The 25,234-nt window shown below is 42.4% G+C and overlaps 1 protein-coding gene, 1 long non-coding RNA gene and 1 other non-coding gene across 11 annotated transcripts in view; 2 read left to right on the top strand and 1 right to left on the bottom strand.

Moving 5' to 3' along the window:
- si:ch211-214p13.8 overlaps positions 1–652 on the bottom strand; it is a 7,388-nt gene extending 6,736 nt beyond the window's left edge. The window contains exon 1 of the transcript XR_011016740.2: positions 330–652. This is a non-coding gene — a transcript (si:ch211-214p13.8). The remainder of the gene's footprint in view (positions 1–329) is intronic.
- A 7,038-nt stretch (positions 653–7,690) lies between these two features.
- On the top strand, positions 7,691–10,600 carry LOC101884846 (uncharacterized). The gene is made up of 5 exons (XR_002459555.3): positions 7,691–7,774; positions 8,424–8,536; positions 8,780–8,934; positions 9,350–9,448; positions 9,793–10,600. It is a non-coding gene; the product is annotated as an uncharacterized lncRNA (long non-coding RNA).
- A 3,371-nt stretch (positions 10,601–13,971) lies between these two features.
- The window catches only part of si:ch211-214p13.3, a 31,593-nt gene continuing 20,330 nt past the window's right edge, over positions 13,972–25,234 (top strand). For all 9 annotated transcript variants that reach the window (XM_073912494.1, XM_068223552.2, XM_005167422.6 and 6 more), the window contains exon 1: positions 13,972–14,549. In XM_073912494.1, coding sequence (XP_073768595.1) covers positions 14,480–14,549 — 70 coding nt within the window. In that variant the 5' untranslated portion in view covers positions 13,972–14,479. The remainder of the gene's footprint in view (positions 14,550–25,234) is intronic.

Here is a 25,234-nt window from a genome sequence, read left to right as displayed (position 1 = left end):
AGCATAAATAGCATCCGGTTACAACACAATTCAAACAATGACATTATTAAAATAAGGCTCTGAGTTCCGAATGAGTTGCAGAGATGCCTTTGCAAGAGTAACTTGTTTATTTTATGCAAACAAGATATAAATGAAGAACTATTTTAAAAATGTTAGAAATGTTAAAGTGCCTTTATGAAACTAGCAATGTCAATGTATAACAACTGAAATCATTTTCTAATCTACAATTTTTTTTAAATTCAGAATCTTTATTAAAAGCATAGAACTGGCAAGCAAAAATCACAACATTTACGCTAGTTTGTATTGTCTTAGACACCATATGAACTCACCCAGTGCATCAGTCCATACATGAAGGAAAAAAAGTACAAACAATTCCCGGAACAATGTCATCTTTCTCCGATCTATCCAGTCCATCTTAAATAAAAGCCAGGTTTGTCACAAATGGTCTGAGAAAATAAATTCATCCAGTCTAATCCTCACAGTCACTATCCAAAACACCTATTGTAGTCTCTCTGTCACTGTGCTCTTCATTCTTATACTTGTGGTTTTCATTTCCTTTACCTACGCAGCATGCACTCATCCTGCTCTATGAGCTTTTGCACATGTATATGAGCTTTGCATGACTTTGGACAAGAGAAAACTTTTTCTTTGTGGTTTTGTTCTGCATATTTGCAGTTATTATACCTTTATGCTTTTGTGATGCACAAGTACCGTTTGCAAGGGACAGAAATCCCACACATAATTGTCATCCAACATTGGTCATAATTCCAAAATACAAACCCACTTTGGTATTCAAAGAACAACATTTTAAATAAGACAAGAGCTTCAATTGTTTCTTGACATACAGCAGTTCTATAATTTAGCTAGAAAACCACTTATGAATGTTATAATCTGCACTGCTTGATATTCATTCATTCAGTCATTTTCTTTTCAGCTCAGTCACTTTATTAATTAGGGGTCACAAACTTATCCAGCATATGTTTTACACAGCGAATGTCCTTCCAGATGCAACCCAACACTGGGAAACACCCATAGACATTCTTTTACACACATACATACACTGCGGCTAATTTAGTTTATCCAATTCATCTATATAGCACATAGTCTTTGGACTGTGGGGGAAACCGGAGCACCCAGAGGAAACCCATACAAACACGGGGAGAACATGCAAACTTCAAACAGAAATGCCATCTGACCCAGCCGGGGGTAGAACCAGCGACCTTCTTGCTGTGAAGCAATTGTGCTACTCACTGCACCCTGCTTATATATATATATATATATATAGAGAGAGAGAGAGAAATTGTTGTGGCTATCCACGCTAATCATTGTTCCCCTTCGGTTGGGGAACGGAAGTGCCATAGAGTGGATTGATTGAAATCCACGAATGGGAGGATTCGGTTCAGAAGCCGCTTGTCTGAAAGAGTATTGAACGGGCCAATGAATGCAATGAATTGGCAGCGTAAGCTTGCACAGGTGTACTTCATTGCCAATTATCCCAGCATATAAGCACACCTGGAGCGAGCAAACGCCATCCTTTTCGCTTCAGAGACTTTCTGATCGAGTCAATGAGGGTTCCTCCTGCTGTGACCAGCGATTCTGAGCGAACGAGAGCATTCTCCCGGTCCAGAGTGTGTACACGCAGCGGCAGACGGTCGAGCTGGGTTTCTCCCTTGCCTGGCGTTCTTTGGGTCCGGTCCTCCAGAGCGGTGCGTATAAAGTTGCAAACTTCACAGAAAGAGCAACACAGTCGTGCAGCACGTCCTTTTCAGGACGGCGCTCCGACGTGCGTTTCTGGATGCGGTGGTTTCCTGTCCTCGGATGATGGGCACGGGCACTGCGTTACATGTCTGGGGGGTCCAGCATGTTAATGCGCTGCTCGCGGGCAGTTCATGTCGTCATTGCGATGCCATGACTGTTGCGCAGTAAAGATCACGGCTAGCCTTTGCAAAAGGGCAAAGCACCCCAGTTGTCCCCTGCTCTGCAGCGGGCACTCGGGCAGATCTGAGGGTTTCAGTGAGAGATAATCCGTCGCCCACGGGCCCGCGGACCTCCCGCTCCTCTAAGCGCTCCATTCAAGCTTCGGGCGGGGGAAGCGATCCGTCTAACAGATGGTAGCCCTTACGCCCGATGACACCGGAGACCAGACGTCCACCGCGGCATCGGAGGGTGGGCTTTCATTGTCCGATGATGATCCAGACCCGCTCGCCCCCTTCGGGCTGGTGAGCGCTGTCACTACGGATCCTGAAACGGACGTGTTAGCCGTGCTTTCCCGGGCTGCTTCGGCCGTGGGTTGGAGATGGTTTATCCCCCAGCTCCGCGGCCGGACCGACTAGAGGGGCGTTCCCTTCTTCCCGGAGGCGCACAGTAGGCTCACGCGGTCTTGAAAAGCACTTTTTTCTGCTCGTGCTGCGTGTCCCTCCACCCTCACCACTCTTGACGGTGGAACAGCCAGGGGGTATGTGGCGATTCCTCCGGTTGAGTGCGCGATGGCGGTCAATCCGCGCGGCGCCTCTTCTTGGCGGGGTCCGCCTCGTCTCCCATCCAAAGCCTGTAAGTTATCTGCCTCCCTCGGAGCTAGAGCTTACATAGCTGCGGGCCAGGCTGCTTCCGCCTTGCATGCGATAGCCACCTACCAGCGCTACCTAGCGCAGGCGCTGGCCGAGCTGCACGAGGGTGGGTCCAATCCAGGCTTACGAGCTTCGCACCGCCGCCGACTTAGCTCTTCGGACTACTGAGTCCGCTGCGTGTGCGTTGGGGAGGACGATGTCCACATTAGTGATCCAGGAGCGCCACCCCTGGCTGATATGCGCGAAGTCGACAAAGTCCGCTTTCTTGACTTTCCCCATATCCCAAGCCATGTTCGGCGACACCGTCTGTGAATTCACCCAGGAATTCAAGGCGGTGAAAGAGCAGTTGATGGATGATGTCTTATCGACATTCCGTAGCCCGCTCCGCCCGCCGTGCCATTCATACCTGCTCCTCGCCGAAGGCGCCCGCCTACGAGAGCTGCTCCGCCCCCGCACACGCCTCTGGCGAAGCGAGCGCGTCGGGCACCTCGGAAGCAGGCAGCCCCCCTGCCCAGAACGCCGCTAAGTCTGGCAACGGACCGCGAAACGTCCCTGGGACAGGCCATCTGGAGAAGAGGGAACTTGCTCTTTCCCCGCTGGAGGGCGGGGCCCCATTTCCAACGCACTTTTTTACTGCCATGAAAATATCATGAAAGAGCACTTTTCCACTTCCTCGGATGTGACAGCCCGACATCTGCCAGTCTGGGACGCTATGCTTTCTAGCTTGCAGATTCGGTGCATTTCGCCAGTGGCTCACGAGCGCTGGGAGGACGGTCTCCTTTCTCCCACCCCTCGAGCCTCCCCTCCGGAGCTCGGGTGCGGAGTGAGAGCAAATATCTCACCTCCAGCTTTTCCGTGGGACCCGTGCGCTTCCCAGATCAGCACACCCACTCCGTGCTGCCCCACTGCTGGTACGTCAGCGATTGTATCGATGAGTCCATTAGCGAGAGCTCTGCCTGCCTGGTTAGCGTGGGCCAGCTTTTCGCGGTGGCTCATACGCACAATCAGACTCGGCTATGCGATTCAGTTTGCGATCCAAGTCACGGGTGTGTATTCACCAGGGTCAGCCCCCTGTCCGCCCCTGTCTTGCGAGAGGAGATTGCTGTCCTCCTGGCGAAGGATGCAATCGAGCCGCTCCCTCCAGCCGAGATGGAGAGCGGGTTTTACAGCCCACACTTCATCGTGCCCAAAAAGAACGGTGGGTCACGGCCAATCCTAGATCTGCGCGTTTTGAACTGCTGTCTGCACAAGCTGCCGTTCAGAATGCTCACGCAGAAGCGCATCCTCCGGTGCGTTCGTCCTCTGGGTTGGTCTGCAGCATTAGACCTGATGGACGCGTATTTCCATGTCTCCACTCTTCCTCACCACCGTCAGTTTCTGCGGTTTGCGTTTGAAGGTCGAGCTTGGCAATACAAAGCCCTCCCCTTCGGGCTCTCTCTGTCTTCGCGGGTCCTCACCAAGCCCGCGGAGGGTGCCTTAGCGCCCCTTCGGCTTGCGGGCATCTGCATACTCAATTTCTTGACGACTGGCTGATTTTTGCCCTCTCTCTGAGCAATTGATTAAGCACAGAGACAAAGTGCTCCGGCACTTCCACCTGTTGGGGTTTCAGGTCAACCGAGAAAAGAGCAAACTCGCAACCGTGCAGAGGATCTCTTCTCTCGGGCTGGAGCTGGACTCGGTCACCATGGCAGCTGATGTTGTACTGTCTGAGAGAGCTCGACAGTAAAATAGTGGTCCCACTGAAACTATTTCAGAGGCTCCTGGGGCATATGGCATCGGCAGCCGCTTCATGCCGCTCGGATTATTCTATATGAGACCACTTCAGCACTGGCTTCACTATCGAGTCCCCAGACGCGCATGGCACGTGCGCACACCGAGTCTCTGTTACTGCGCTGTGTCGCCGCGCCCTCAGCCCTTGGAGCGACCCCTCGTTCCTACAGGCCTGGGTGTCTCTAGAACAGGTGTCCAGTCTTGTTGTCATTTCAGCAGACGCTTCCAACACGGGCTGGGGGGCTGTGCGTTGCGGGCATGCGGCTGCGGACCTGTGGAAAGGTACCCAGTTGCATTGGCATATCGCCTGGAGCTGTTGGCAGTGTTCCTCGCTCTCCACCGTTTTTTTCCGGTGCTGGAGCGGCAACACGTGCTGGTCAGGACAGACAGTACGGCGACGGTGGTGTATATCAGCGGTATGGGGGGTATGCGTTCTCGCCGCATGTCTCAGCTCGCCCGCCGTCTGCTCCTCTGGAGTCATCCGCGGCTGAAATCGCTGCACGCCATTCATATTCAGGCAAGCTCAACCGTGCAGCCGATGCGCTCTCACCGCAGCCTTACGTCCTGGAGAATGGAGACTCAACCCCGAGTCTGTTCAGCTGATATGGGCGCGATTCGGGGAAGCCCAGATTGATCTGTTGCTTCCCCCGAGATCGCTCATTGCCAGTTGTTCTTTCCCTGACCGAGTGCTCTCGGCACGGATGCACTGGCTTACAGCTGGCCTCGGGGCATGCGCAAATACGCGTTTCCCCCAGTGAGCCTGCTCGCGCAGTTACTGTGCAAGGTCAGGGAGGACGAGGAACAGGTTGCTGGTTGCGCCCCTCTGGCTCAACCGAACCTGGATGTCAGAGCTCTCCCTCGCGATAGCCCTCCCCTGGCAGTCCCTTCAAGAGAGCACCTACTCTCTCAGGGACAGGGCCGATCTTTGGAGGTCCTTAGACGCGAGGAAGACTTGGGTAACCTCCGATTGCGGTGGCTAATACCCTCACTCGGGCTAGAGCCCCCTCCCCGAGCGCGCCTATGCCCTGAAGTGGAGTCTATTCACTGAATGGTGTGTCTCTCGCAGAGAAGACCCCCGTTATTTGCCAGATCAGCGTTGTGCTTTCTTTACGCCGAGAGAAGCTGGAGAGCAGGCTGTCGCCCTCCACACTCAAGGTTACGTGGCTGCCATCTCCGCTCTCATGACGCGGTGGCTGGCAGCACCGTGGGAACGCATAACCTCATCATCCGGTTCCTCAGGGGCGCTAAGCGAATTAATCCACCCCGCCCCCTCTCATGCCCTCTTAGGATCTCGCCCTCGCTACACAAGCCATGTCAGATCCCTTCGATCCTCGACTCAGTATCTTTTTGTCCCTGAAGACAGCTCTGCTGGTCACGTTGATATCGATTAGAGGATCGGGGACCCGGAGGCATTTTTCGGTCAGTGACTCGTGCCTGTAATTGGGCTGGCTTTCTCTCACGTCCTGAGACCCCGCCCGCGATATGTGCCCAAGGTTCCTACCACTCCGTTTTATTACGAGGTAGGGAGCCTGCAAGCGCTGCCCTCGGAGGAGGCAGACCCAGCCCTTCTTTATTGTCCAGTTCGCGTTTTGCGTATTATCCTGACCGCACTCAGAGTTTAGATCATCTGAGCAACTCTTCGTCTGTTATAGCGGTCGGCAGCAGGGAAGTGCCGTACCGAAATAAATTCCCACTAGATTGTGGATGCCTTTCTTTCGCTATCAGAGCCGAAGTGAGCCGCGTCCCCCGAGAGTGCGTGCGCACTCCACTCGGAGCTTCGCATCCTCTCGAGCGCGCGCACGCGGCGCCCCTCTAACAGACATCTGTAGAGCTGCGGGCTGGGTGACACCCAACACATTTGCAAGGTTTTACAATCTGCGAGCGGAGCCGGTTTCCTCAAGGGTATTGGGTAACCCTTGGTGATTGAGGAAACAATTCGGTAGGGTGTTGAAACACGCTTGCTGCACCATTCTCCCTAACACGGAGGTATGTGCGCCTTTTTATCTGTGAGTAAAGTTCCCCGTCAGGTGAGCCCTGCAGATTCCTCCGTGGCCCCCAGCACTGACTCAGCGGAGGAGTCACTTGCTGGCCCACTAAGTTGTAGGTCTGCCCGCTGGTCAGCCCGCATTTTGGGTAAAGGTGCCTGCTATGCGTGATCCCCACTAGGCGATCCCATATGCTTATTCCGCCACGGTTAAGTCCCCCCCCTGGGCGGACCCGTGTCTTCCCTCTCCGCTAACCACTCTTTTGCTATGCGTACTCCCCCTTTTTAGGGCTAGTCCATATGTAAATTCTGCCATCTATCCCCCCTTGGGTAATGGCCTCCGCAGCGTCCTCCCTATCGGGATTGCACGCTTCCCAACGTACTGTCGTATTTTTCTAGAATTATCTAGATGCTCACGACTTCCCAAAAAATATATCTAAATCCGTAAGACTTCTGTCGAAGTAGGATAAATTAGGGCCAGGGACACGTTAGAGGACCGCGCCTCCCATGATGTGGGTGCGTCATGCTTGCTTGACTATCCCCTCATTGGGGGCGTTGGTAAGGTGCAGTCATTATGGCGCTTTCCATACTTCTCCCATTCGTGGATTTCAATCAATCCACTCTATGGCACTGAAGTTCCCCAACCGAAGGGGAACGTTCGAGGTTACAGAAGTAACCCTTCGTTCCCCGAGGAGGGGAACGGAAGTGCCATACTCCGTCGCCATAATGACTGTCCCTTAGCTGTTTGAAAGTCTCTTCAGCTTAAAAGGATGGCGTTTGCTCGCTCCAGGTGTGCTTATATGCTGGGATAATTGGCAATGAAGTACACCTGTGCAAGCTTACGCTGCCAATTCATTGCATTCATTGGCCCGTTCAATACTCTTTCAGACAAGCGGCTTCTGAACCGAATCCTCCCATTCGTGGATTTCAATCAATCCACTCTATGGCACTTCCTTTCCCCTCCTCGGGGAACGAAGGGTTACTTCTGTAACCTCGAACGTTTTACAAAATGAACAAGGAACTTCAACAACAACCCTTTATTTTATGTAAAAAAAAACAAACAAAAAAAAACATTAAAATAGTGATCAAAATGAGACACACTGTAAAAAGTTCTTTAAGGGTGTTGTCCATAGGAATTAATTTTTTAAAGTGTATTTCTTCAAATAAATTGATTATCTTTTCATTTTGAATTAATTTAAGTTTTACATAAGTAAAAAGTGCGATTGTTTTTGTAACTTATTATTACCCATCAAAAAAATGTGTTTTACTGACCTTTAAAATAAATTGCTTCTACAAAACTCTATTTAAGTGTTTATATCTAAAGTAAAACTTCACGACCCGCCCACATGACGCAGCACGCATCCAGAGCAACGACACCGTTGCTCATACCTGTACTGGACCAGTTTTGGAGTTCTGTGGAGTTTTTGAGGGCTTTATACAACGTGCAACACATGTAAGTAACTATTTACATTGCATAAAGTTTGGTTTTAGCCGAATGAGCACGCATTTATTGCACTGTAAAATGAAAACAAGTCACCCTTCATGACAGTTTTGCAAGCGCCATGCGGCCTTACCGAAAGTATGGAAGTTAGCATTAATCTCAAAACAACTATCGCAAACGTATTATCGAAATATGTTAGATTCATTGCCAGATTATGTTTATACTTTGTTTTGTGTACTTTTACAAAAAAAAACACTGTTATTTTGTTTGTCTAGTAACGTTAGCTTCAGTGAATGTGAATTATTCTGTCTCAAATCATTCGTCTTAAATGTTCTGCCTCTTTCCGAATTAGCTAGCAGAACACCACTAGCATGGGGTATCTTCCTCGTACATGTGTCAGTTAAAAGTTAACGGCTAAGTTTGTAGTCACAAATGTGTTTCCTGCTTGATTAAAAAAGATGAGGACATTATATTTTTAGCACCTCTCTCTGCAATGTATCATAAAAATCGTAAACACTTTATCTTTTGATATATTTATTTGAAATATTTTAGTTTGCCCTAAACCATTTGTTTAATTTAAAAGATTAGATTTGCATTGCAATATCATCAATGATCTTGATATTTACCTAAACTCTTCTTTAAATTTGTGTTTCTTCATTAGAGAGATGTCAGAAGCATAAATGACATGATGGCCAGGAGATATAGCTGGGGAAGAATGGAAGTGGTTGTCCAGAGCCCAGATGTGCAAAAATTAAAGAAAGATGGCCTGCCCAGGTCATGATTTATCACTATCACATATATTAAATGATTTATCACTGACATGCTGCTCACTCTGTTTTTGTTTAAAGGCAAATAATGGTGAACAAAGATGTTTATGTGATGCTAGACACACTTTTTGCTGAACACATACTGAAAATTTTACCTCACATTTTATGGAGGATTTCATTGCATAAGAATAAAAGGTTGCCAATTCTTTACACATTTGGTTCCAAATAACAAACAATTCATGTATTACAGATAAATGAAGAATTCCAAAGGTGTACTGGTGTTCCACAAGAATCAGTTTTTATGTCCCAGCTGGACAAATACACTCAAAAACTTCTTGACCTGTTTAGTGCGAAGGGTGCAGCGACTGGTCAACGCATCAATTGGAGTTATTGGAACTGAAACAGGTAAGGCAAACATGGTAACAATGTGGCTGATACATGTTTATGCAATAAGTACTTTATTTACTCATCTTGCCTAATAGGTGAATCGTGCAAAACAAAGTCATTCATTTTAAGGATAAATATAAAAAAAAGCATGTGTGTCTGTGTGTGTGTGTGTGTGTGTGTGTGTATATATGTATGTATGTATGTATGTATGTATATATATATATATATATATATATATATATATATATATATATAGATAGATAGATAGATAGATAGATAGATAGATAGATAGATAGATAGATAGATAGATAGATAGATAGAGTTGAACTCTGTTGAATAGGTTGTACAGAACCGCACTGATAATGACATTTTACGTTTGTAGTTATATTGCCTGCAATATTCCATTTTTTCATTATTCACTTACCAACTATAGGATCCAAGTACCTCTGTGGTGAGGAAGAGAGACGTGGCTCTGAGATGCCTCATTGAATACATGGGAGAGAGTGGGCAAGAGCTGATCTCTGACTACTATGTAAGTATTGTTTAAAAAGCATAGTTTTCATTCCTCACTCATTCCTTCCACATCAATGTTGTGTCTGACTCAGTTATAGTACTAAGCTGGAGCTCTGTTAATTGTTCAAAACACGCCTACAAACACATAAATGAATGTGCTGGAACCAGTGTCCCAAGTTAGCCTTTTGGTCTTTCAGTTGCTTGTAGACTTGATTTAAAAAAATAATGTCATTTTTTAACTGCAGTTTCACAAAAGTAAAATCCTTGTTTTACATTATGCAGAAGTCATAATCATCTGACAATATAACTGTAAGAATGACATTTTCAGTTTTGCCACTTATTGTTCTGTTTATTCTCATACAGGTAAAAAAAACAGAGAGCAGTGTCTATGAAGACTTGAAAATGCGCAATCTGCAGATATATGTCTGCCGTGTACCAGATGTAGTGGACATCATCATTGAGGGCATCCCTGTGCTGTCTTGGAAACCAGGCCAGGGCTCTGAACCTCCAGTATCCACCACAACTCAGCAAAACATTTAAGGTGTTTCAAAGACTTTTTGTGGGACTTGACACTGCGACTTGACACTGCGTCCAAAGTCTTCCTCCCGATTCATGACACAAAAACTTCTGAGTTAGTAAATTAGTTGAGGTTCTGTTTCTTTGCTTCATCACTTTTGTTCAATGGACAGTTTTACTTGGAACAATGTGGTAGTTACGCACAGACTTCTTCAGTTCCTGGATAAGTCTGCAGCAAATATGGGCATTTTGATTTGCTTTTGTATATATGGGCAAAGTTTGTTTTGTTATGTCAAATGCTGAGATCAGAGGCACTTTATTTTATTTTAATGTTGTAGTACATATGAAAATGTACTGTACTGTGCACTAAAGTTAGTCTGTTTATGTAAATTGCTCAGGTCAAGATTTACTGTATTTTATTGTTAGTGTACACAGATTGCATTTACAGGTCTTCTATGCTGCACTTAAAGATGAGGTTAGAAGTTTCTGTAATTTTTAATGTTAAAATGTTTACAACATCAACAAAAAAAAAATGATTATAGAATCTTAGTGTAACCAGTTGTTTGTATATGGCAAATGTTATAGAGTAATAAACATTTGACAAATACCTCTCTTTCTTTATTTAAGTTGGATTAAAAAATAATTTGTATAAACCAAGAGTAATAGAGAAAATGATTTAATTAAAATAAAAAAAAAATATTTTTTTATTTTAAATGTTACTTATTTTAATTAAGTATTATTTGATCAATATACTGATCTTTAACACTTTGGTTAAACTAAAAAAATTTTCATTATATATATAGACTCTACTTAATTTTTTTGCAAACGGTAAAATAAATAATATTGATTTTTACCAAATCAAAATAACAAGAAGTTCACCAAACTTGTTGCCTTAATTTTTTTGAGTTTAATTTAAGTAACACTTTTTACAGTGCAAAAGCAATAACTGTAGCATGTAGAAAAGTAGAAATTCAGGGTAATAAATAATAATGAAGGGACAGGACATCACTAGTCTCTAACGGGACATCCCTAGTCTCTCACAGGACATAACAAGTCTCTCATGGGACATCACTAGTCCCTCACGGGACATCACTGGTCTCTCAATAAATTTCACTAGTCTCTCACAGGACATAACTAGTCTCTTACAGGACATCACTAGTATCTTGATGAACTTTACTAGTCTCTCACGGGACATCACTAGTCTCTTACAGGACTACACAAGTCTCTCATTGGACATCACTAGTCTTTCACAGGACATCTCTAGTTTCTCACAGGACATCTCTAGTTTCTCACAGGACATCACTAGTTTCTCACAGGACATCACTAGTCTCTCACTGGACACCACTAGTCTCTCATTGGACATCACTAGATATCACTAGTCTCTCACATGACATCTCTAGTTTCTCACAGGCAGGGCCGGGGCTTCCATAGAGGCGACCTAGGCGGCCGCCTAGGGCGGCAGAATAGAGAAGGCGGCGTCCCCGAAGCTACCCTTCACCACCTGCGCCCTCATCCGCGTCTAGGGTGGCAGAATAGAGAGCGGCGTCCCCAAAACTATCCTCGCCACCCGCGCCTCAGTAATATCTGCGTCTAGCGCGGCAGAATAGAGAGGGTGGCGTCCCCTAAACTACCCTCGCCACCCGCGCCTCAGTTATAGCCGCGTCTAGGGTGGCAGAATAGACCATCCCGGTTTCACTTTAGGTTTGAGGGCGGCGTGACCGTCCTTTGCCTAGAGCGGCAGTTCAGCTTGCTCCGGCCCTGCTCACAGGACATCATTAGTCTCTCACAGGACATCATTAGTTTCTCACAGGACATCACTAGTCTCTCACAGGACATCACTAGACTCTCACAGGATATCTCTAGTTTCTCACAGGACATCACTAGACTCTCACAGGATATCTCTAGTTTCTCACAGGACATCACTAGACTCTCACAGGATATCTCTAGTTTCTCACAGGACATCACTAGACTCTCACAGGATATCTCTAGTTTCTCACAGGACATCACTAGACTCTCACAGGATATCTCTAGTTTCTCACAGGACATCACTAGACTCTCACAGGATATCTCTAGTTTCTCACAGGACATCACTAGTCTCTCACAGGACATCTCTAGTCTCTTACAGGACATAACTAGACATCACTAGTCTCTCACAGGCATCACTAGACATCACTAGTCTCTCAGAGGACATCACTAGTCACTCACTGTACATCACTATTCTCTCACAGGACATCACTAGACATCAATAGTCAGAATGATTGGTGATGTAAAGCCATGCTAAACCGCTGATGTCACTAGTTAGGTGAGGTTTTAGCTTTGCAAATTGCACTGTAACGTTAAGTAGCCTAACGAACGATACTTAGTACTAACTCACGGAAGTTCATGTTAAATGCTAACTAACGATTGAAAGTATTGATAAAACTTATGTGAACGTAGCATTGAAACATTTACTAGGCATGACTAAAGATCTTTTTTCATTTAATATCTGTATTGGTGGGCAGTTGAGAGTGCCCTTTTTCTGATTGTAGAGGCTAAGCCTATTGCTTGAAGTCCCTGAGAGTTGTTAGACAGGCACTCAGCTGACGCACACTGTCTTCTGGCTGATGAAGTGTACACGCAATCAACAGTCTTCCTGCTGATTTGTTTAAAATTGAGAACTAAATGGTGGAAATAACCGCAGATGTTCACTAGAGAGGACATGTGAAACATGTTTCTTTATCTTTAAAGTTTTTTTTTTGCTTTTTCTTCAGATATTCAAATAAATATACAACAACATTTCAAGACAATGTTATTTAATGAAAATTATAAGTCACTTATTTTTCTTCTTTCCATAAATTGTTTTTGTTTTCTTTGAGGAGGAAAAGGAAGTTCCTAAAACCCCACCTCTGAATTTGGTGTCATTTAAAAGTCCTAAATGACCACTTAGAGGATAAAAGTAGCTTGCAGAAGATATACAGATTTACAAATATCTTTTAGAGAGGACAACTTTGAAGAGCTGGTAGTCAAGAGGATATAATTATGAAGATAACTTTGTTTCTATAAACAGAACTTCTCTCCTCCTATATCCTTAGGTCTGAATGCAGACACAGTGGAAAGCAGAGTCAGCAGGTCCCTTGGCCTATCTATTTCAACTATTAGCCCAGCTGACAATGTGGAAGATTTTAAACCTGAGAACATGACAGCATAGATATGCGATGTGTCTGATTGGTAACAAACCAAAAGTCTACAATTAGATTATATAGTTACACAATAACTTTAAATATCACTTTAAGGTGTAGAAGTGTCTTGAAAAAGTTCTAGTCAAATATTATTTACTGTCATCATGGCAAAGATAAAATAAATCAGTTATTAGGAATGAGTTATTAAAACTATTATGTTTAAAAAATGCTATATATATATATATATATATATATATATATATATATATATATATATATATATATATATATATATATATAGTTGAATTGGGATCATACAAATACAAAGAAATATGAAAAAAAAACAAAAAAAACAATAACAATATAGTCAGATACGGGTAGGTGCGTGTGCGTGTGTGTGTGTGTGTGTGTGTGTGTGTGTGTATGTAAAAGGTAACTTGGTGTACAGGTCAGAGTACAATAGGCCTACATAGATAGGAGACAATTACAGTTAATAAAAGAAGCAAGTATCACAGATATAAATAAAAACAAATCCCATAACCCAGTGTTGGGTTGTGGCTGGAGGGGCATCCGCTGTGTAAAACATATGCTGGATAAGTTGGTGGTTCATTCTGCTGTGGCAAACCCGGATTAATAAAGGGCCTAAGCTGAAAAAAAAAATGAAAAAATGAATGAATAAATTGCGGGTTCATTTCTCTGTGGTGACGCCTGATGAATAAAGGGACTAATCCGAAGGAAAATTAATGAATAACATTGGAAAGGTTCTCTTTAGGTTATAATATATAAACCATAAAATAACCAGTAACTAAGAGGGAATAAAACTATTGCAAAAAACAAGCAAACAAAACTTCCTGGAAGCGTTCCCAGAACATTTTTATTTTATTTCCCTAAAATAATGAGCAAACAGGAAGGTCATCGGTGCATTCTAAACTGGATTTTAAAGAAACAGAAAGAGCAGGTATCACAACCTCATTTCAAAATGTAGGTGCAAACTGCAAAGAGACGTTACTCAAAAAAAAAAAAAAAAAAACTGAACTACGAGCAGTGACTTCCCAAGCCCCATACATGGCACCGAACATATTAAAACGTCATGTTGTTTTTACACTGTACTGAAGCGTGAGTCAGATGAAGAGAAAGCATAAGAGTTTCGATTAAGATCGCTGCCTTCTCCACACAAGTGGTGCTCGCTGCACATACCTCTGCTCTGCTGCTTGTTTGTGTGTCTGTCGATTTTTACCCACGGCCACTTGCGTCTCCACCTGCACCACTTGGGTCTGAGAGCAGTCCTTCATAGAAAGCAATCGTCGGAAACTGAACGGGAAACTGAACGGTTCAATCAGCGGCATATTGTGAGCGCGGATGAGGTGTCTGTAATCATGCTTGTCTCCAGTCACTTCATGATCACTATTACTGTCATATCGTATTTTTATAGGAGCGGGGCAGAAGGTAAGCGATTCACATCTTTATGACTTATTTGGCCATTGTACGGTTGTAAATACGCATGAAGCAAAAGTTGACAATAAAGAGGAGAATTTTATAGATCTTAAAAGTAAAAGATTGAAAAAATGTGTTAGCAAATAATTTCCTATAAATGGCGTGATTTTAAAAGACTAATATGATATTTTAAACCAAGCAAATATTTGTTCAAATAGGCTGTGTCAAGAACGTATTTGCTATTACTATAATTTGGCACACGTATTTGGCTTTTAATATCACACTCGATTATTTATTTACTGCTTTATGACATGTTTTTGAAAATCATAAAATATAAAAACTTTCTTTTTAGCATTTTTTAAACCATGTGATGTCATATAAACAGTTTAATAACACTTTGTTAATACTATTTTAAGGTAGGCTACTTACTAATTATAATGTTTCATGTATAATCACATACCTCTAACCTCAAATGTAATCTTCGTGCTGACCCTATGCCAAGTACATGTAATGAATTAATATTAGTCAGTTAAATGATAATTATAGACAAATGATAGTTATGCACGTCAAGATTAAGCAAAACTGAAATGTTATTATGTATTTATTTTATTTTTGACTGTAGTTTATGCCCTCGTTGCTGCTCTTATAGAATAATATGTACTGTTTCAATCATCTAATATATCATCTTCAATGAATATATATATATATATATATATATATATATATATATATATATATATATATATATATATATATATATATATATATATATATATATATATAAATGATTGCCTAAAATCAAAACTAACTTTTCTGTCTCTGTCTAAGTCATAACATGTTAAAAGATACAGTGTACTGTATATAGCCCCTAGGCAGTTTTTGCTGTCAAAACACTGGCATAACATCTAGATAATCAGGATACATGCAACATACCTTCTCAATTACATAAGGGTTTGTTATTGAGTTGATATCATATTGAAAAATTTTGTTCAAGAATATTACGTACCGAACATTTCCAAACTTTCAATCCCTTAGTTTGAAAGCTGGTTGTATTATTAACACAACTTGTTTTTCAAAAGTTGTCTTAGTGTGACCACTTCTGCGCAAGATTGCTTTTTTCACTTCTGCCATTTGAATGCTTTATCTTTTCAAAAAGGCACAGTTTGGCAGTTTTTGTTTTTAGTTTAGTTTTACAAGACAACATTTTTAAACAGACCCAAATTAATCATATGCATGTCAACTCATGTCACCAGATATGTAGGTGTGTCCGTGGGTTATTTTTTGTTGCAGTTTGCTCCTGGCTTAAAACTAAACTGCACAATTACAAGAAAACGAAAGTCATGTGGGCTGCTTTGTTTTTCTGTGTGTTTTCTGCTCTCTTGTCTGTTGTGATTTATACAATCTGTCTAAGACATCGCCATTGTTTAATGATTATTGACTCTTTTTGCCCAACCTGTCCTTCTTCCTTGTTTGCAGTTGGTGAAGTTTCCATTTGGTCGAGTCATTTTGATCAGTGTGCTTTTTCAAATGTTTTAATACTGTGCTTTAGGATAAATGTAACTCATGAAGCATGCTTAAAACTGCTCTTTTATTTTAGTAGTTATATCATACCGTACACTTCATCAAAAACTTTATAAAAAAAAAGAAAAAAGTTATTTCTTTCGTTTATGTTTATTATTTATGAGCATGTTTCAGTGTTAATGGAAAGTTAAGGTTTGTCCAATTAGTTTATTTTCTTACATCCCTCTTATAAGGGTTGTAAGAGACTGATGATCAAAGACAGCTTTTTTTACCCTGTCACATGTTTGGGTGTCTGCTTTAGGGGTCATATTTATAGTGCTATAATGTCAGTTCGGTTTGGATTGAGGGATCTCTAGTTAGATTTGTGACAGTGTGTATGGTTTGTCACTTGGCTGTCTGGATTCTTTCAGTCTGTGAGTGTAAGGAGGGAGTTTTAGGGCCTACTCACACTATGCCATCCGTACCGTGCCCAGGCCTGTTTCCCGGATCGTTTGAGAAGTGTGAGTGCGCTAATTCGGGCTCAAGCTCGGTTCACTTGGCCGGCCCTGGCCCGGTTGGAAGAGGTGTGCCTGAGCGTGGTTCACTTGGGCTTTGGCGCGGTACACTTGTGTGTGAGTGCAAAACGTGCCAAAGCCAAAGCTGCGCGCTTCAGCAAACCTCCTCATTTCTGCAGCACGAGGGCTTTATGATTGTTTATAAGCGCCAAAAGTGGTGGATCTGTTCGGCGAAATATTTGACTGCATGTCACCGCATCCCTAAGGAATGTTTGGCGAAATATTTGACTGCATGTCACTGCATAACAAACGACTGAAACGATATAACTAGAGAAATCTCCACTGTGCTGCTGAGTGAGAGAGCACTTTTCACTGCGTGCCGAGGCCGGTTTGTGGTGTGAGTGCGGACGGGAGGGGGGACAAGCGTGCTTTGGCCCGGTTCGAGGCAACTGTACCTAGTGTGAGTACGGCCTCAGTTTGGAGTGGGAGTAATCAGTGAGCGAATTCAGAATAAAAAATTACATTAAATCATTTTTGTCTTTCAGCATTTCTGTAATGTTCTTAAAATTGATTGAAGTTGTTTTTCTTAAATAAAAAAGACAAGTTGTTTGATTTAAAAGCTTTTAGGGTTAAATACAGCTACACAGGCCTCATCTGTCCTACCTGCCATGCTACTGTGCGGTGGCTATTAATCCACCTTTGGGGGAGAACATTTTTTTATGTTGAGTGATTTGTAAAAATCAAAGTTTTGTTTTATACTGTGACATATTACTCTTGGTGAAATGTGTTTTATGTTTGATCCTTTATAGCACTGGTGTCAATTCCAGTTCCTGGAGGGCTGCAGCTTTGCACAGTTCAGTTTCAACCCTAATTAACCACACCTGATCAAACTAATTGAGTCCTTCAGGCTTGTTAGAAACTGTTACGTCCTTTTAGATGTTAATATTAAACTAGGAGTAGATGACAATAACATACATTAGTTTAATGTGTGTGACAAGCGGATGGAGAAAGAAATAAACTGAATCAAATAATCACTGCAATTATTTATTGCCCATATATCCCATGAAAACCAGTGAAAATATATTATACAGTGAAAGAAAAATATTTACAATGATTAAATAATGAATTACCTGGGGGGAGAGGAAGTAGTTGAATGTGCTTAAATCAAAGAAATAAATATAACAAAACTCAGTAACTGTTTTCACCAAACTAAACTAAATATGAAAAGAAAAGCATGAAAAGAAACATCTTCAACGTACCAAACGTCTTAACTAAACTGCTCTAACTAAAAACAAAACATACAGAAAACAGCACATTCTCCTGAACCTAATGAACTAATACAAAATATCAATCTGAGTGTTGTATATGTATATCGCGCGACTTACTCACTCCTACACCTCTCCGAGGCATCACTCAAACATGTCAGTTAACTGGACAATTTCACAAGCATTGATAAATCGCAAACTTTAGACAAGAGCATTAAACAAGCAAAACACATTCTCTCAGACTAGCCCTCGCAAGAGAGACTGTCCTCACAGAGACCCACAGAAAGAATAAGAGCGAGAAGTGGCGAGAAGGAAAGAGAGAGAGAGAGATCGCCATTGCAGTTTGGGCTCGGCTTTTAAACGCTACGCCAACCAGCGATTGGTGGCGCAAACCCAGCGTCAGCGGCCAACGTCATCAGCACGAAATGCGGATCCTCCAATGCCGTTCGTACCTGTAACACATGCAAGAAACGACACACCCACATACAAACGAACGCACACACTTATCCAAAATACGTTCTGCAAGGGAACGTTACACTCACCCTCTTAAGACTAAACATAAAGCAACAGTAAGCTCTAGATAAAGTGTCAGCAATGACATTTTCAGATCCTTTCTTATGCTTTATGTTTAAGTTAAAATTTTGTACAATCAACGACCAACGCATAAGGCGTTGATTGTGATTGTACATTCTAGACAGAAACACTAGGGGATTGTGGTCAGTGTATACTGTAACAGGCAAAACTGATGAACCCACGTAAACCTCAAAGAACTGCAACGCCAAAATCAAAGCCAAAGCTTCCTTCTCAATGGTGGAATAATTACGTTGGTGTCTATTAAACTTACGTGAAAAGTAACAGATTGGGTGATCAAAGCCAACATCATCTTCTTGGACAAGCACAGCGCCAGCACCCAAAGAACTGGCATCAACTTCTATTTTAAATGGGCGTGAGAAGTCAGGTGCGGCAAGAACAGGTGCACAAGTAAGCAACAACTTAATACTCTCAAAAGCCTGTTGGCATGCATCAGACCATACAAAATTAGCTTTTGGACTCAACAAGCTAGTCAAGGGACAAACAACAGTCGAGAAATTACGACAGAAACTCCTGTAATAACCAGCCATTCCTAAAAAGCGGCGCAACTCGCGTCTCGTTGTAGGAATAGGAAACTCAGCTATAGCTGTCACTTTGGCACTCACAGGACGAACTTGACCTTGACCTACTTCTTTGCCCAAATAGGTAATTGTTGCTTTCCCAAATTCACACTTGGCTAAATTAATAGTCAACGAAGCGTCAGATAACCGTTTAAAAACAGTACGAAGTGCAGACAAATGCTCATCCCAGTCACAGGAATAAATTACTAAATCATCGAGGTATGCATGGCAATTTGGAACTCCAGACAATACGATGTTTACGAGGCGCTGGAAAGTTGCGGGAGCGTTTCGTAACCCGAAAGCCATTAATTTGTATTGTAGGAAGTTATCCGGTGTAACGAAAGCTGAAATTTGCGCAGCTCGCGGAGATAATGGTATTTGCCAAAATCCTTTGAGTAGATCTAACTTCGTGACAAATTTTGCCGAACCCAAATTGTCAATACAGTCTTCCATTCTGGGCAATGGATAACTATCTGGCACTGTTACGGAATTTACCTTACGATAATCCGTGCAAAAACGGAATGTACCGTCAGCTTTTGGCACAAGCAGACACGGAGAGCTCCAGGGACTATGACTATACTCTGCTAAATTATTTTTTAACAGATAATCAACTTCGTCTTTCATCACAGAACGTTTTACATTATTTATTCTGTAAGCATGTTGCTTAATAGGATGATCGCATGTCACTTGAATATCATGCTGTAGCACGTTAGTTTGAGTCGGCACATCACTAAACAGCATCGGATATTCTCGCAACAGTTTGATCAAATCACGTATCTGTGTTTCTGACAAAGTATTAAAATAATCTGGCAAATACAAGGATCTCCGAATTCAAAAGTCTACCACACATAGTCAAGTCATTACGAAACGTAAAGTCATCATCATCATTGTGACACTCACCCAGAGAAGGCAGCTCACTCACATCAGCAGAGTCACACACAGCAGTGACAGCAGCAACTAAGGGATCAGAGGAAACAGCAGCAAGTTGTTCCTTTTCGAGATTACCAGACACTTTCCTAGGGTAATACAACTTGAGCATGTTAATGTGACAGGTGCGAAATTTTCTTTTTCGATCAGGTGTATTTATCACAAAGTCAGTTTCACTCAGTTTATTCGACACCTTATAGGGGCCAGAAAAACGAGCGGACAACGCTGAACCGGGTACCGGTAGCAGTACTAAAACATCATCACCAGGTTTAATGTCACGGACAACAGCTTTTCTGTCATACCATCCTTTCATGTCCTCCTGAGCTACGGACAGTGACTCACGTGCAAGAGTGCAAACATTGTGCAAACGTTCTCTAAAACGGCTAACAAAATCCAAAATATTTACTCCTTTTGATTTTTCATTTAACATCCCATCTTTAAGCACTTTAAGAGGCCCGCGAAAGACGTGGCCGAATGTTAAATCTGCCGGAGAAAACCCTAATGACTCCTGAGTAGATTCACGAATTGCAAACAACATTAATGGTATTCCTTCATCCCAGTCTTTTTCAGAGCTCATGCAATATTTTCTCAACATGGATTTTAGTGTTTGATGAAAACGTTCGATAGCTCCCTGACTTTCAGGATGATACGCGCTTGATGTTCGGTGCTTTATGCCTAATGAGGTTAAAACTTGCGCGAACACTTTTGACAGAAAATTCATACCTTGATCTGTTTGTACGATTTTTGGTAACCCAAAAGTAGAAAAAAATTTGATCATCGCTTTGATCACAACAGGTGCAGTGATTTTCCTAAGCGGGATGGCCTCGGGAAAGCGGGTTGCAGAGCACATAATAGTTAATAAAAACTGATTACCTGCTTTCGTCTTCGGAAGAGGACCAACACAATCCAAAATGACGTGCTCAAATGGTTCGCCAACAATAGGGATCGGAACAAGTGGTGCTGGTGGAATCTTTTGATTTGGTTTGCCAGTGACCTGACAAACATGACAAGTGCGACAGTGAGAAACAACATCCTTCTTTAAGCCAGGCCAGAAGAAATGTTTAAGAATGCGCTTGTAAGTTTTTGTCACACCTAAATGACCAGATAAAGGGTGATCGTGGGCCAAATTTAGCACTTGTTCTCGATAAATTGTAGGCAGAACAATCTGACAAACAACCTCCCATTCATTCTCTACATCTCTGCTAGGACGCCATTTACGCAACAATAATCCATTCTCAATCACATATACACTCAGGTTATTTTTCGTTTGTTTAAAATTTTTGTCAGCCGCAGAAAAACATTTCGTTAAGGACTCATCATCTCGTTGTGCATTTTTAATTCGTTCGTGCGAAATAGGTTCAGTTAAAAGATCACATTCGGACGCATCTGTGGGCGGAGTATTGTCGGAGCGCGTTTCTTTCTCAGCACCTTTAAAACTTTTAAAATCGACCGAAACAGGATTCTCAGTAAACAAAGGTGGCAAAAATGAGTCAGATAATATTATTTCTTCTCCGATTCTGCGTTTTTGGGCACGAGTGACTACATTCGCTGAAAATACGTCTGGAAACGTGTTAGAAATGTCATCAGCAGGGATAAAACAATCAGGTTTATCAACCACTTCAGGCAAAGATGAAACTTTATCCCCGGCCAAGTCATTTCCGAGAATAAACGCAACACCCTTGACAGGAAAGGAAGGACGTACACCAACTTTGACAAAACCTGAAATCAAATCACACTGCAAGTGAATTCGATGCAATGGCACCGTTAAAACACCCATCTCAATTCCCTGAACTAGAATGTTGGATCCACAGTAAGTCTGATCAGATAAAGGCAGTGCATCAGAAATTAAAAACGAGTGAAGTGCGCCAGTGTCCCTCAAGATTTTAATTTCTTTCTGCTCTTCAGTATTTCCATTTACAGAAATCAGTCCCTTCATTAAAAATGGCTTAAAGCCAGCGTCAATTTCATTTTCACTAGAGTCAAGTTCAGACAAAGTTTTCACAAAAGCTGCTGGTTTCATTTGCCCTTGCTGATTTTTTCGTTTAAGCACTAAACATTCGGAAATTAAATGTCCGATTTTGTGGCAGTAAAAACACTCTCTAATCTCTTTATTCGTTGGTGAACTACTTTTTGGACGTGCGGAATTTTGAGCCGTGAATGAACTCAATGTCTTGTCAGGTCGGGGTACAGAAAACACGCTCTTGTGCGTTAACACATACTCATCCGCAAGAGTTGCGGCTTGTGACAAAGTCGTGACTTTCTGTTCATTAAGATATGTGACAATTCTCTCAGGCAGGCAATTTTTAAAATCCTCCAGAAGCATCAATTCTCGCAGCGCATTAAAATCTCTCACATTGTTAGCAGCCAACCATTTATCAAAAAGAACTCCCTTGTCACGGGCAAATTCTACGAATGTTTGCTGTGCATTTTTCTTTTGGTTTCTAAAACGTTGTCGATACGCTTCAGGCACTAACTCGTATGCGCGGAGAACAGCGCTCTTAACTGAATCATATTTCAAACTCTCCTCCAAAGTTAAAGCAGAACAAACTTCCTGTGCCTTTCCGACTAATCTACACTGTAGCAAAAGACACCAAACTTCTTTAGGCCAATGAAGTGCGGCAGCCACACGCTCAAACACAGCAAAATAGGAATCCACTTCGGATTCTCTGAAGTGAGGCACTAAAGCAATATGCTTACTAATATCAAAAGCACTAGACGAAACATCACTCAAAAAACTTGCCGAATTATCATTAGCAGCAGGACTTACAGGATTTAACTGCACAGATCGGCCAGAACCAACCTTCATCGAGTCTAACTCGAGCTGTCTAAGTTTTACCTGTGTCTCCGCGTCGATTTCCAATTTACGGATATCCAGGCGCAGCTTCATCTCGGCATGGCGCGTCTCAGCTCGCTCTTGAGCTTCAATCTGCATGCGAGCCAGGCGGACCTTTAGCCTCGCATCACCCCCAGACTCAATTGAAGTCGGGGAAAATGGATGGAAGGGCGGCAAGCCAGTCTTTGCCTCGGTCTCCACCTCGGCATACTCACCCGTCTCCTTCTCCGCATCCACTAAATTATCAGGACTGTGTTCTACAGCCTCTGCACCAGCCTTATCGCCATCCGCATCAGGTAAATTTAAAATTTTGTGTTTAATCAAGTGCTTTAAAACCTCGTCTTTAATAAGGCGCTTTAAAGACTGCCTCACAACAGGAATGCGATAGTGCTCACCTATCTGCAACAAATCGTCTTTCCTACATCGCTCAAAAACTTCCAATGTCGGATTAGCAACAAATGTTTCTAAATCAAAAGTACTCATTGTCTAAATTCTCACAAATAGCCTACTTACTAACAAAAGACCAAAATTACAAAGAGAGAAAATGATACTATTTCACTGTCACAGTTTTTCTCCTTTTTTCTCTACACCATCCGAGTACACACACACAAAACTATTATCCGGGACTAAATTAAGATTTTAAATAATTTAAATAGATCCTGGACGAGCCCCCAATTATATGTTACGTCCTTTTAGATGTTAATATTAAACTAGGAGTAGATGACAATAACATACATTAGTTTAATGTGTGTGACAAGCGGATGGAGAAAGAAATAAACTGAATCAAATAATCACTGCAATTATTTATTGCCCATATATCCCATGAAAACCAGTGAAAATATATTATACAGTGAAAGAAAAATATTTACAATGATTAAATAATGAATTACCTGGGGGGAGAGGAAGTAGTTGAATGTGCTTAAATCAAAGAAATAAATATAACAAAACTCAGTAACTGTTTTCACCAAACTAAACTAAATATGAAAAGAAAAGCATGAAAAGAAACATCTTCAACGTACCAAACGTCTTAACTAAACTGCTCTAACTAAAAACAAAACATACAGAAAACAGCACATTCTCCTGAACCTAATGAACTAATACAAAATATCAATCTGAGTGTTGTATATGTATATCGCGCGACTTACTCACTCCTACACCTCTCCGAGGCATCACTCAAACATGTCAGTTAACTGGACAATTTCACAAGCATTGATAAATCGCAAACTTTAGACAAGAGCATTAAACAAGCAAAACACATTCTCTCAGACTAGCCCTCGCAAGAGAGACTGTCCTCACAGAGACCCACAGAAAGAATAAGAGCGAGAAGTGGCGAGAAGGAAAGAGAGAGAGAGAGATCGCCATTGCAGTTTGGGCTCGGCTTTTAAACGCTACGCCAACCAGCGATTGGTGGCGCAAACCCAGCGTCAGCGGCCAACGTCATCAGCACGAAATGCGGATCCTCCAATGCCGTTCGTACCTGTAACACATGCAAGAAACGACACACCCACATACAAACGAACGCACACACTTATCCAAAATACGTTCTGCAAGGGAACGTTACAGAAACCTACAGTTAAGTTTGTTGGAGCAGGGTTGGAACTAAACTCTGCAGAGCTGCAGAGCTGCAGCCCTCCAGGAACTGGAATTGACACATGTGCTTTATAGTTTACATACTATCTGTGGGCCAGATCAAAATGAATGTATTTCAAGAATTCACACTCAGCTCATGATTTATACACAGCTTGTTTGGCAAGGGATCAAGGGATCCTCGGGCCCCGGGCTCCCCCCCTTTCACAGGGTAAGGGGAGATTGAGCCCAGGTCGATTTCGAAACTACCCCGCTGCTGAGGCTAAGGTAAACTTCCGGAGAGTAAGATATTAGAAAAAAGATTTCTGCTTATTTTATCTATAAAATAAATCATTTGGACGGTGGGAGGAAACTGAGGAACTCGGGAGAAACCCACGCGGACATGGGGAGAACGTGCAATCTCCACACAGAAATAACAGATGACCCAGCAAGGACCCAATGCCATGGGTGTTCTTGCTGTGAGGCAGCAGTGCTAGTTACTGGGCCACTGTGCCGCCCATTCTGTATAAAGGTGGATGAAGGGGAAGTGGGGGTTTCTTTCAAGAGGAAGATAGTTGTAGAAAGTAAATGAGGATATACAGTTGAAGTCAGAATTATTAGCCCCCTTGAATTATTAACGCCACTGTTTATTTTTTTACCAAATTTCTGTTTAATGGAGGGAAGATGGTTTCAACACATTTCTAAGCAAAATAGTTAACTAATTTCTATTAACTGATTTATTTTATCTTTACCATAATGACAGTAAATGATATTTTACTTGATATTTTTCAAGACACTTCTATACAGCTTAAAGTGACATTTAAAGGCTTAACTAGATTAATAAGGTGAACTAGACAGGGTAGGGTAATTAGGCAAGTTATTGTATAGCAGTAGTTGGTTCTGGAGACTATCGAAAAAAAATAGCTTAAATGGGCTAATC

This window comes from Danio rerio, chromosome 9 (genome assembly GCF_049306965.1).
Source record: "Danio rerio strain Tuebingen ecotype United States chromosome 9, GRCz12tu, whole genome shotgun sequence".
Taxonomy (NCBI): domain Eukaryota; kingdom Metazoa; phylum Chordata; class Actinopteri; order Cypriniformes; family Danionidae; genus Danio; species Danio rerio.
This window is presented reverse-complemented; position numbering and strand designations above follow the sequence as displayed.